The sequence below is a fragment of the Manis javanica genome, chromosome 1 (assembly GCF_040802235.1).
Source record: "Manis javanica isolate MJ-LG chromosome 1, MJ_LKY, whole genome shotgun sequence".
Lineage (NCBI taxonomy): Eukaryota > Metazoa > Chordata > Mammalia > Pholidota > Manidae > Manis > Manis javanica.
The window spans coordinates 170,988,478-171,001,146 of record NC_133156.1 but is presented as its reverse complement, the minus strand read 5'-3'; the positions used below and the strand labels follow the sequence as shown (position 1 = coordinate 171,001,146).

The 12,669-nt window shown below is 41.6% G+C and overlaps 1 protein-coding gene across 1 annotated transcript in view; it reads left to right on the top strand.

Moving 5' to 3' along the window:
- Positions 1-12,669, top strand: part of DNAH6 (dynein axonemal heavy chain 6) — a 233,227-nt gene that overhangs the window by 67,413 nt on the left and 153,145 nt on the right. The window contains exons 20-24 of the mRNA XM_073241805.1: positions 342-434; positions 1,769-1,888; positions 7,260-7,440; positions 9,606-9,702; positions 12,159-12,378. Of these exons, the coding sequence (XP_073097906.1) occupies positions 342-434; positions 1,769-1,888; positions 7,260-7,440; positions 9,606-9,702; positions 12,159-12,378 (711 nt within the window). The remainder of the gene's footprint in view (positions 1-341; positions 435-1,768; positions 1,889-7,259; positions 7,441-9,605; positions 9,703-12,158; positions 12,379-12,669) is intronic.

The window sequence follows — 12,669 nt, the reverse complement described above, 5'->3', positions numbered from 1 at the left end:
CATTGAGACTTCCTACTTTGGACACTTACCCTCTTTACCCTAAAAATACACACGTACCAACCAATCACCTTTCAACTGAAGGTGTAAAAGAATTGTTTTTCCTTTCATTTAAAGCAGAAAGTGATAGGAGATAAATGTTAAAGAACCACAGGTTATTCACATGTATTAATTTTAGTTAATAAAATTAAGCAAATCAGTGTCATCTGAGAAGATTTTAAGCCTTAAAGGCAGTAAGGAGGAAAATGAGATAATTGTGGAGTTCTTATATCATTCCACATGCATTTATTAAGTGCCTAAACACTAATGAATTTAGGTATCCTAACACTTAAATTATTTCTAAGGTGGAGGATTCTTGGAAAATGACTGAATTTGTTGTTCTCCGTCATCGTGACACCAAAGATGTATTTATCCTGGGAGGCACAGATGACATACAGGTGGGTAACAAGGTTATTGAAAACTTATGGCAAAGGCTCTGGCAGACCGAGTCCTAAATCCTATATGGGAGATTATGATGAAGAAATTAAATATAAGAGTTATTAAATAAGAAAAAGTCTAATCAGGAAGGCAAAATATGAATATGAATAATTGACATGAATGCTTCTTCATGAAATATTTAGCAAAGCAATAAAAATGGCACATATATATCCTGTGGTTAATTGTTGAGGAATTTAGAAAAGCAAAGAGATCATTTATGGCTGAAGTGGTCAGAGTATCCTTCCTAGAACAGCCAAAACATGCTGGATCTTAAGGAGTAAATGCAATTTGATAGACACAGATGAGAACAAAGGGCATTTCAGACCGTTTAAATGAAGTAAAAAAAACATGAATGTGCATCTCAGGTACATAGTACACTAAAAAGCTACATTCACTTGAGTTTTTTTGATCAGAAGTATATGGCCATGCTCTGTGAGCAACAAAAGACGATAAATCCAGCCCATGTGTTTAGAATATTCTTAGTGACTTAAAATGCAAAGGCACATCTGTTGAGCAAAGGGATCTAGGTCTTATGGCCTAGTTTAAAAAGCAAAGCCCTGGCTGTGAGATTATACCCAGGCCAGAGCTGGAGAACAGATGCCTTCGCCAGGTGTAAGTCTGAAGAGCAAGACCAAATACTACTCCAGGCAGTGGATGGGAAAACAGACCCAAGATGAAAGTATGGGGCCAAATAATGCTGGAGCACTGGGGCTTCTACTCTCAAGGAATCTGTAATTTAAATAGAGCAATTAAAATGTTTTTAGGTTCACAGACCAATTTTTTAGAATGCAGATAGATGTTCTGTGAGAGTTACTGTAGTGTAAGGGGAGGAGCAGGAGAGGGAGGTAGAGGGAAAACTGTCTATAATCATTGATGCTTGATATGAATAACTCAGTACCTCTGTTCTTCAAGATAACTGAGGGAAATTGATGTTTCACTGGATAGAGAAAACAGCTAATTTTGCAAGTTTTGAGTACTCTGAGAAATAGAGGCCTGGATGACCAAATAGAGTAAAGAAGGCACCAGATAACTAAAAGTAGGGAGAGAGAGGAAAGGAGTGTTGAACCAAAACTTGTGCCATTAGACTTACAGAAGCAGTTAAGATGTGGCAATCAAAAGTCCCTTAGTAACATGTGAGGGAACATCACAGAGGGTGGTAAGATAGATAAGGAAGGGAAGTAGATAGGATTAAGCTATTCATTCAGAAAGTTGACTTTTAAATGGTGTTTTGGGATTAAATATCTATAGTTGCCTTTAAGATACATATCATGTGTGTTTTCTTCTTTTCTTAAAGGTCCTTCTTGATGACAGCACCATCAGTATTGGAACCATTGCTTCCTCACGTTACATCGGTCCGCTGAAAACTCGAGTGGATGAGTGGCAGAAACAACTTGCTTTATTTAATCAAACACTGGTGCGTAAGGATCATTTCAGTTTGAGGACTTGGAGAATTGGAGAGCCATAGGACCTTAGAAATCATTTGCTCAATCAATATGTTTGGGGTTGAGTTTGTTGTCCTTGGTTCTTGTCCCCACCGCAACAAAGAATTGAAGGGCAGAGACGCAGTAGTGAAGTGGAGCAGAACTTTTATTTGAATACACTCTAGGGGAGGAACAGGCCAGAGTCAAGGAAGCAAAGGCAAGTTTACTTGAATTAAGCAGAGAGGATGGAAGACGAGAGGGAGGAAAGGGAAGCTCACTGAATTGCTGCCCAGCCTAAGGCATAATCCCTTACCAACTCCTAAAGCCAGTGTCCACTTGAATCTGCATGGTGAGGGGACTAAGCCCCTAACACCTCAGGAGTTGGGGGAAGCAGCAGAGCACTGGATGGAGTGAGATTATGTTCTGAGAACTTCCTAAGGCAAAGAAAAGAGATTTTCAGACAGGCTACTAAGGAGCATGATCGTACAGCTGCAGTTCTGTCCAGATCACCCAGGTGATGGGAGCTTGCAAGCCCAAATCAGAGCTCTTAGTATTCCCTCCCTAGTTATCTATAGTAGGACAGAGAGTGACACACTCAAAGAAAGACAAGTGCGGACAACCTCAGAGAGGAGGTGCACTCAAGAGTTTAGGATTCTGTTTTTTAAGGCTTTCAAGAATGGTATAAAGGTAAAGAGTTGGTGGGGTGGGGGGTGGGGGGGCAGGCTTGCCAGGAGGCCTCATGATGTCTATCTCTGGTGAGAGTTTCAAGAATGAGATAAAGGTAAAGGGTTGGGGGATGCAGGCTTGTCAGGCGGTCTCCTGATGTCTGTCTCTGGTGAGAGACAATATGTCATTTCTGTAGCCAGCCCTCTAGGTAATTCTGTAGAATAAACTTTTTGTTCCGCTCCAAGATAGTGGCTACTCTGAAGCACTCGGAACATATCAATTAAGACAGTTTGCCTTGCCTTAAGATAAGTCGTTGGCTGATTACCAAAGTATATATTAGGAGTCTAACTTCACAACTCTCTGCTTTTAAAATGGAATCTTGGCCTTAAGGTGGAGTCCTCCTGTTGTTACTGTACTGTTCATATCTCAGCATTTTGCACCATACACAGGAAAAGTTAATCATGGTGCTAGTCCCACGTCTCCACTCCATATCACCTGCTAATTAGCTAGAGCAAGTCTCAAGGTCAACCCAGATTCAGAGCATGTGGAATGAGCTCACATTGCAAAAGGGTGTTGACTCTGTGAGTCTTTTCTTGCTCTCAGGCTTTATCTGGTTAACTCCCTGAGTTCTTGGTGGGCCCCACCTTCTTTTCTTCTTGGTCATATCTGTCTTTCTGCCTAACAATTTAAATATTATATAGGTTAGAGGTAAGATTTCATTCCTGACTTTTTATTATGTTCAGAATGTAAGGAAATGAAAATTTATTGAGCTCTTCTTTACAAGAATATACCATCACACTTAGATTAGTTAGTATTGCTATGAAACAAAATACCTCAAATTTAGTGGCATAAAATAAGATACTTATTATCCCACAGTTTCTATGGGTCAGGAGTTCCAGTGTGGCTTAACTGGGTCTCTAGGGTCACACAAGGGTTTAATCAAGAGCTGGGCCAGGACTGGGTTCTCATCAGTGGTTCCACTAAGCAAGGATCCACTTCCAGGCTCACTCAGGTTGCTGGCAACTTGCAATCATTTCCTTGCAACTCTGGGACTGTAACAGCTACCATTTCTTGCTGGTTGTCAGTCAGAGGGCATCCTCAGCTGCTACATGTTTCTCACAGTTGTTTTGTTTTGTTCTTAAAAATTATGGTTTTATTAATACAAAAACTGACAGTATGGAATGAAGTTTACATTTAAACAAAGTTTTCACAGGAACCTAACACATGCCAAAGAGATTTTACAGTGGAGTTCTAGATGCAGGTCTAGACGATGTCAAGAACAGATGGCTTTCATGACTAAAAACAGTCAAGGGTATTAGATAATTCTTAGGATTAAAAAGCAAAATGTATTTTGTATTTTAAAGTGAACTACTGCCCTTCTATGAGTTTAATCTTCTCTAAAGACCAGGGCTTTCAAAACCATTCAGCTTTTGAACTGATTCAACAAACTTGTGCTGTCAGTGACTCAACCTTACCGCCAATGGTTTCAGAGTTCAAAGTTTAAAAAGAAAAGAAGCTCCAAGAGTTTTCCACCCTAAAAGCGTGGACCTTGTCTTTCCCTACTCTCCCACCTCCTATACCAGGCTTCTCCCCTCCCCAAATACCTCAGCCAGTGGTTTGGATGGACAAGCTAATATTTATAACCTCAGAATTGGAAAAGAAAGCATCTTCTTGTCAATTTCAAGAATCAGCACCTCTAAGAACGACCTGCCTGTGTATAAGCTCCAGTAAGACTTCCCCTTCTCAACCAGCTTCCATCCACATAGGGGCAGCTTTGGTAACTTATTAACTGGCTTAGTCCTTCTTGGGAACAGCATTAAGCTCAGGCAGGGAATACCTTGGCTTGTAAGTCCTAGGATTTTGCAGCTTTTAAACAGTCTCTCCCAGTCCTCATTTAGGTTGCCAATGACATATTTGGAAAAAATAAAATACTCTGGACACAGAAGAAAATCATCCTTAGTTGTTTATTCTTTCCATTGTTACACCATTTCCCCAATCATGCCCGAAATTTTAACAAAGATGATCCTGCCCATTTTCCTTCCTTCCCACCCCAGCACTCACTCACACCCCAAACAATAAACCAGTAATAGCAAAAAGCTATATTCATGCTATAAAAGTGCAGCGTGAACACTACTGGGAAGCAGGCTGTGTGTTGCAGACAGGCACTTTGAAGATCCACAGTACCTTTTTGCTCTCCCACAATCCCATCCTGCAAGATTTTGTCCTTCATAGAAGTCCCTTTGCTTTTCCAGCAAAGTGCAGAATCAGTTGCCTTGACACACTCGTCCTCCTTCCCTTCCAGCAGGATGGGCTGCTGCACATGTAGAAACGACCCTGGGTCTTCAAAGGGTATCTTCTCAAGGCACCTGTGTGGTGTCAAGACAAAGAGAACTCCTTCCCTTCTCACCCTCCCCACAGTTAGACGTGAGAGAGACTGGTACTCAGAACTAATTCTTGTCATCTCTTTTGTCACTGTCCTCCAAGAGGCCGGGATGCCATGTCAGCCTTTCCTCATAGAAGGCGCTGACAACCGGAGAGCACCGGACATGGCTGGTCGACAGGGCCCTGGTCAGCCTCATCAGCTTCCCGGTTTCCTCAGGAACAGGCTTCCACACTGGAGTCTGTGATCTGCTCCGGGTTTGGGAAAGCCTTGAGGCTTTCCTGGCTCTTCTTTTTCTTCGGTTTGCTTTCCTCTCACTTAGCTTCAGAATCAGTCCGCTTGGCGGTGCCTCCCTCTGAGTTCTGTCTCTTGTGCTGTTTGTGTGACTCTAGACGGGGGTGACCCAGGTCTTCTTCTGCCTCCCCCCATCGTCCTTATCTGAGACCCCTTCCACTTTCAGAGGTTGTCCACTTTGCCTTCACCACTGAGCATATTTTCCACCGCATTCTTTCCTCCTCTTCAAGCACCTCCTCCACTTTCTTCTTGTTTTGTTTTGTCCCCTTGTCCCTCCAGCTTTGTGGTATAAAGGGTAACTCCACTCAAAGCAGCACCCAGGCACCTGAGAGGAATCAGTGCCCAGCTACTGGTGCTGCACCAGGTGACAGGCTGGCCTGGGGAGTGGCGCCCAGAAGAGTGACAAGCTGGTGGCCTTGGCGGAGCCCAAGCCCCTCCCGGAATCAGTCTACCACAGGCCTGAGCCTCCCCTCTGTCCACACCAGAGCCCCGGGCTGTGCTGCCTACTGCCCCCCACCCGCCCACAGGTTTTTTCCATGTGGACTTCCCCAGTATGACCACTTGCTTCATCAGTCCAGCAAGGAAGAAAAAGTCTCCTGGCAAGATGGATGTTATGGTTTTATGTACCAAACCCATAACCACCATACATTGTTACCTTTACCAAATTCTCTATAGCTAGAAGCAAGTCACAGTTCACTCACACTCAAGGGAAAGGATCACACAAGGGTGTGAACAGCAGATCTTGGGGTCACAACCTCATATTTACTGAAAAAACACTGACTGTTTGCTTGCAGTGGGCTGGGTATGCTTCCTCGTGATATACACCTCCTTTTTTTAAAATTCTACCTCCGATTATCCCATAATAAAACATAGAACTCAAAATGATCTTATTGTGTTCCCACTCCATTGCTTTCTTAGACTTAAGATACTGAGCTTGATTTAAGATTTCTGTATATCATAATATGAAAAATTATCCATGAAATAATAAAGGCAGTAAATAGGAAAAGACAGTTTGTTGCAACTTTTTTATTGAGGTCTTTTTCATCATCTTCAGTGAACACCTTATAATCAGACCCCTACCCAGCCTTTTGTACTGATTGCTGAGCTCTGTGAAGGGAGGGACTACAGGTCAAGGTGAAGAGCATGTTTTCATTAGGGTCCTTAAAAAACGCAGTGCTGAGTAGTGGGGACTCCCCAGAGAATTAACTGTATAGAAAGTATGAGACCTGAGATAACCCATAGGGTGGGAAGGCTGTGCTGTTAGGGTTTAGGCATAGCCCTCAAGCCTAGAGTGAGAAGTGGGAAACTCCCTCACAGATCTCGGGCCTTCACGTGTGTGGCAGGAGTGCAGAGAGAGCTGAGACCCACCGATGCTGGCCCTGCACTGCGCTTCTGGTTCTCTGGTTAACAGGGATTGTCTCTCAGGGGAAAGGCAGTGGCTGATTTTCTCCTTCTTTCCTGTCTTCTGTATTTGTCACAAACAGGTTTTGCTTTGTTTTGTTTTGTTTTTGATGAAAAAGAATCATATTTCTTTCTAACAAGTGGAGGGAGAATATAGACCAATTGAGGCCAAAAAATACTTTTTATTTAAATAACCCTTTCCATATTTGGGAATAGTCACTAAACTTACCACTTCCCAACACTTCAGACTTCTTTAAGTAAGCATCTTGCCTCCCCCTAGAATGTCTCTTCTGTGCATTTAATCCTCTTTCTCTGGGTCCACTCTGGTTACCATGCAGTAGATTCATTATAACTCAACTCAGTAGAAAGTAGGTTGAAACTAGGCTGAGGGGAGTTTGGGACCCTTTAAGGTTTCACTTCAAAGGGCCTGTGAGAAGCCCCCAAAAGGAAAAAGATACACTAAATCCCCATGTATTTTTTTTTTGGTATCATTAATCTACAATTACATGAAAGACATTATGTCTACTAGGCTCCTCCCTTCACCAAGTCCCCATGTATTTTTTAAATAACTGCATATTTTCAATTGTCAGTAAATGTTTGATAATGGCCATATTTTTTCTTAGGAAGAGTGGCTGAACTGCCAGAGAAACTGGCTCTACCTAGAAAGCATTTTTAATGCTCCAGATATTCAGAGACAATTGCCTGCAGAGGCCAAGATGTTCCTTCAAGTGGATAAGTCATGGAAAGAAATCATGAGGAAGGTGAACCGGCTGCCTAATGCTCTTCGAGCAGCTACTCAACCAGGTATGAAACAAAATTTTAAAAAACAAAAGACTTTACAATCATCTGCATTGATCACCTGTAAGATTCTAATAATATGTGTTACATTCAACCATCGATTCTAATCAGCATTGATGTCTAGGAATACTCATAGTATATTTGACACTCTTGATAAGCAGTGTGAATTGAACTCTGTTGTTCATTTTTACTATTGTTATCTCAGTTTAGTTCATAGTTTCAGCACAAAAGAATTGGCTCCTTTTCCTTATTTTCATAATTTGGGGGTGCTGCAAACTATCAGTGACACATCCATCTCACAATTTTGACTGTAAAACGTGTACATTCAGTTGACCCATTCTGCTAAAGCTCTCACAGACTTATAACCATTAATATTGCCATACCTTATTTTTAACTAACTCATTAAAATCACTGAAAATATTACCACTAGTTATAATTTTAATCTCAAGATTGAAATGTGTTTTAATAAGTTCGGTTTCCATGCATGTGGAATCAGTCTTCCTGATGCACATACATGGCTATTGAATTTTATGCTTTGTATCAAAGCCTCAGCAAGCTTTCTCATTTTACCTGTGGCAGCACATGACCCAGGCTGGTAAACACCTGCAGACAGCTTCCTTGCCTAGCAGAGGCAGCCTGCTGGGCTATGCTGTTTGCCCAAAAACTCTTACATAAAACAGAAACAGAAGGGAAAAGCTATAAGGTATAAGGTATAAGGAATTGAAAGCTTTAATACTTGGGGCCTTTCAGAGGCTGCCTTGGCTCCTGGTCCCCTTCCAGCCAGAAATTGCATCACTCCGACCACTGCTTCCACCGTAACATCTTCTCTGCCTCTGCCCCACTACCTCCCTCTTTTGCGGGCCCCTGTGATTACACCGGGCCCACTGGATGATCCAAAATAATCTCCCCACCCCATGATCCTTGATCATATCTGCCAAGTTCATTTTCCCACACAAACTAATACATCCTCAGATTCTGGGGATTAGGACATGGACATCTTTGAGAGACCTTTATTCTGCCTACCACATCTACTTAAGGTGCACGTTCAAACCTTTTGCTGCAAAAATGTATATTTGGTTTCAGAGCGCTGCCCCAGTCCCCATTAGACTTGTTGTATAATATAATATTTGAAATTTTAAAAAAGTGATTCCAAAACACATCTAGTCCTAGGGATTTCAGATAAAGAAATGTGGACCTGTATATATCATTTCAGGTGATGATAAAGCTAGGCAGAAAAATTAGGCAGGGTAAGGGGACTAGAGAGTATAGCCCAGCTAGGGCCTTGCTCTGTGCGTGTGTGTGTGTGTGTGTCTGTGCACGCACGCACGTGATAAAAGGCTTTTTTGATAAAGTAGCTTCTGAGTAAGTAGAATGAGACATTTCTGTAGATCTAGGGAGGATTTTTTAAGGCAGAGAGAAGAACCAAGACAAAGGCTCTGAGTGAGAGCACAGTTAGCACGCGCAGCTGTTGGCCAGGGAGCCAGAGTGGGTTGGAGTGGGGTGTACGAGGAGAAGGCTTAGGAGGTGAGGCCAGAGCGCTGAGTGAGCTTGGGTGTGGGGCTGGGAACAGATCGGGTCATTGGTCACAGAGAGCCTTGGTGACCATGGCAGAGACTTGATTTGATTCTTGGACAGCTGGGGAAGCCAGGCACTCTGCTAGGCACCAAAACCTCAAAGTTAAGTGAGACATGAATCTTGCTTGTTAAGGTGATCCAGTTTAGTGATAAAGAAATGGGATCCCACTGCCACAATGTCAGCATCCAAAGATGGCAAAGGAAACAAAAGACATAAGTAAGAAAGTGGCAAAGAATGTACAGTGTTTAAAACGTAGCTTTGTTCAGAGGGACAAGGGGAGAGCAACTGTTCAGCTCTGGTTTGTGTGTTCTCAGCCTCTCAAAAGTGGAGGATGCTGGCTAAAAATGTCTCAAATTGAATACTTAGTCTTCTGTAGTAAATGTTAAAATAATTAAAATAATATTAAAATGAATATTATTAAAAGTAATAGCTAGCATTCCTAGCCAATCCCCCAAATTTTAATCAGGCCATTCTTTCATCAAATTGAACTAAAGCTTTTAAAATGTTAATATCATAATTTACTTCCACTTAAAATATTATATACTCTATTTATTTTAACACAATTTTACCAATACCTTTTTTTCCCCAATAAACAGGACTTTTGGAGACCTTTCAAAATAATAATGCATTACTTGACCAAATTCAGAAGTGTCTAGAGGCATATTTAGAATCAAAAAGAGTTATCTTTCCAAGGTAAGTTTACAAAGCAACCTACAATATTTTTTTTAGTATTTGAGACTGTCCATTAATTTCAAAGGATATACTTAAAAATAATCCATAACCTCAAAACTTCAGGGAACCAGAGAGGGAAACAAAATGGCATTCCAGCTAACATTTTGGTTGGCAGTTTAAGTCTCAAGGATAAAGATACAATATTTGGTAAAGGTTTAGGTGGGTGAGTACCTGAGGTGCTGGCAGGATTCTTGATCACAGAGAGTTTCCCTGTTGGGCGTGTATGTGTGTCTGCATACATTCGTGTGACTGCAGATGGTGTGTGTGAAAGGTTAGAGACCTGTGTTGCCCAAGCATGTTTCTTTAGGTTAACTGGTAGCCTAAAAGTGTCACTGTAGAAATTGTCTAAAAGATCATTTCACAAATTGCAAATGAAATTTTTTACTCATCTACTCATTTTAAAACCACTAGATGTTATGCTCAGTGCTAAGGAAGCAAAGGTGGCCAGATCCCTGTCCTAAAGGGGTCCATGGTTTCAGGAGGACAGTCATGTGAATAAACCATTGTAGTACAGCTACATAAGACCAGAACATAAGTGATGGTAGCAAATGCTCCTCACTTCAGTCACTGAGGCACATTGTTCCATTAACAGAAGGACATCAGCGAAAGGGTTCATCTTTCATGGATTTTTCCTGATAGTTGTTAAGCAAATGGCCTTTAAAGTCTGTCCCAGAACAAGCACTTTGGCAGCCAGGGTCAGGTACTTGTCTGGGCTTATCTGGGAGGCGTTGTTGCTGTGTACCAGGATGGGGTGTGTGTGGGCATAAGAAATGCAAGATCCAGGAGATATGCTTGAGTTTTAAGAGAAGTAGTCAGTCTGTAAGGAATACACACAAATCTTACTAAAACATCATTTAGGCCACACGGAAAAAAAAGATAGAGTTTGAAGTTTGAAATGTGCCTTTTGTCTATTTCACTCTTAAATCAGTAGTTCCCACACTGGGTCTCCCAAGGCCAGAGAAAATCTGTACACTGATTCTGATATTTAAAGAAATATCATTTATCTAAATACCACTAAAGCCCTCATCTTTATGATATAAATATGATATTTAAAGAAAGCTGGATACAAATTTAACTGTGATAATGCTGAACACCAAAAAGCATCAGCTTTTGTTTTTTCTTTGCTTAGAATTGCATCAACTAAGTATGCAATATTTATTATATAAATGGCTCTATTCAGCCTTGATTTCACTCTACAATCCCTAATGAAGACTTACTATGGGTAACAAGTTAGATTCTGGGGACACAAGATGAATGCAATATTGTTTCTATTCTCACAGGGCTCATGGTCCAGTCTTTACAGTTATCTGTTTCATTAGTTGAAAAAGAGGCATGGAGACAAGTCAGTTATTACTGTATGTGGTATGTTAAAGAGGCAGGAATGATAGAGTACAACCAAAAACATCTTTATTTTATCAAACGACTGCCTTTCCATTCCCTGCTGGGGACTACTTTCTTCCTACCCTGGACAAAATGTTGGGCAGCCTCCATAAATTTTCTGGTCATTCGAGATAATAATACAAAATAAAAACCTCTTGTCACCTTAATATAATAGATGATCTATAATAATCTGAAGAAAATGAATTTATTTCAAAGTTAGAATGTCCCCTTTTCCTACCCCAGCCTGTTGCAAGATTAAATACTTTAATGATGATGACATGCGATCAACCTCCCCACTTCCTGTTAAGTTTCCGAGGTTTCCAGGTTTGGGACAGGGAAGGGAAGAGAGGCAAAATGGCAAGAAAAGCGTGAACTGGCAGGGACCTATCTGACCCTGTCTCTCCCACATGGCGCCTGCCATGGGCTCTTTACCACTCCTCCAATCCCAAAGGATCTCTCCTAGGCATCTTCTTCCACAGAAGTGAGCTATCTTCTCTGGCCAGGCCTTTGTCCCTCTCACTCATCCCTAGGCGTCCAGGTGTGCCCCTCCTTTTCCTTTCCTCAGGTCCCTCCAAAGGGCCCTGTTGGGCAGGATCTAAGAAAATCCCCTGGAGGATCATGCTAGCATGGCCCACATGTGCATAGTCACAGATCCAAATAAAGTTGCTGTAACCACTCATCCAACTATCTAAAAAATTGCGTGATAATAGCACTCTAGAAGATCAAAACTAGGTAACACAGACATGTGAACAAATCAGTCAGAGCAAGAGCTAGCATTTTTTACAGTCTTCATGGAAAACGTCTATCTTTTATGTACCAGGCACTGATTCTAGGTGTTTGAGATGCAGCCACACTAATCTTCACAACAATTATATTTAGAGACATGTGGTCTCCCCAGAAACCCAGGGCGGATAGGTTGGAGATCCTGGAAATCAGTGGATGGGGAAGAGCTGTGGCTAAGTGATTATTTTCTTTCATGTCTGTATAGGGCTTTGCTTCAATTTCAAGTTATATTTTGAGTATTTTCTTTAATCCAGATTTTACTTCTTATCAAATGATGAACTTCTGGAGATTTTGGCCCAGACACGAAATCCCCAAGCTGTGCAGCCGCACTTAAGGAAATGCTTTGACTCCATTTCAAACCTTGAATTTGCTCTCATGCCTCCTACTGAAGGAAAAATTCCTGGTATGGATGGAGAGCCAGAAAAGATTTTCACTAATGATATTTTAGCGATGCTATCGCCAGAAGGAGAAAGGGTGAGGTGCTCTTTGTTCACAATTCTTTATAGGCAAACTTTGTCCTTCCTTTAGGGTTGAGGGTGGAGGTTTATTCACTGGCACTGTAAGCCTTCGGCAAGCGCTCCTGCGTACTCGGGCTCTGCTGGCTTGGCAGCTTAAAGAGAACCAAGATTAAATTCTTGCCCTCAAAGAGCTCTAGTGAAGACATAGTCCAACAAACAATTGAAACTCACCACAATAAGTGCAAAACAGGAATGTGCTCTGTTCTTGGGAACACAGTGGAGAAAACCAGAGCCGTGTCTTACCTCT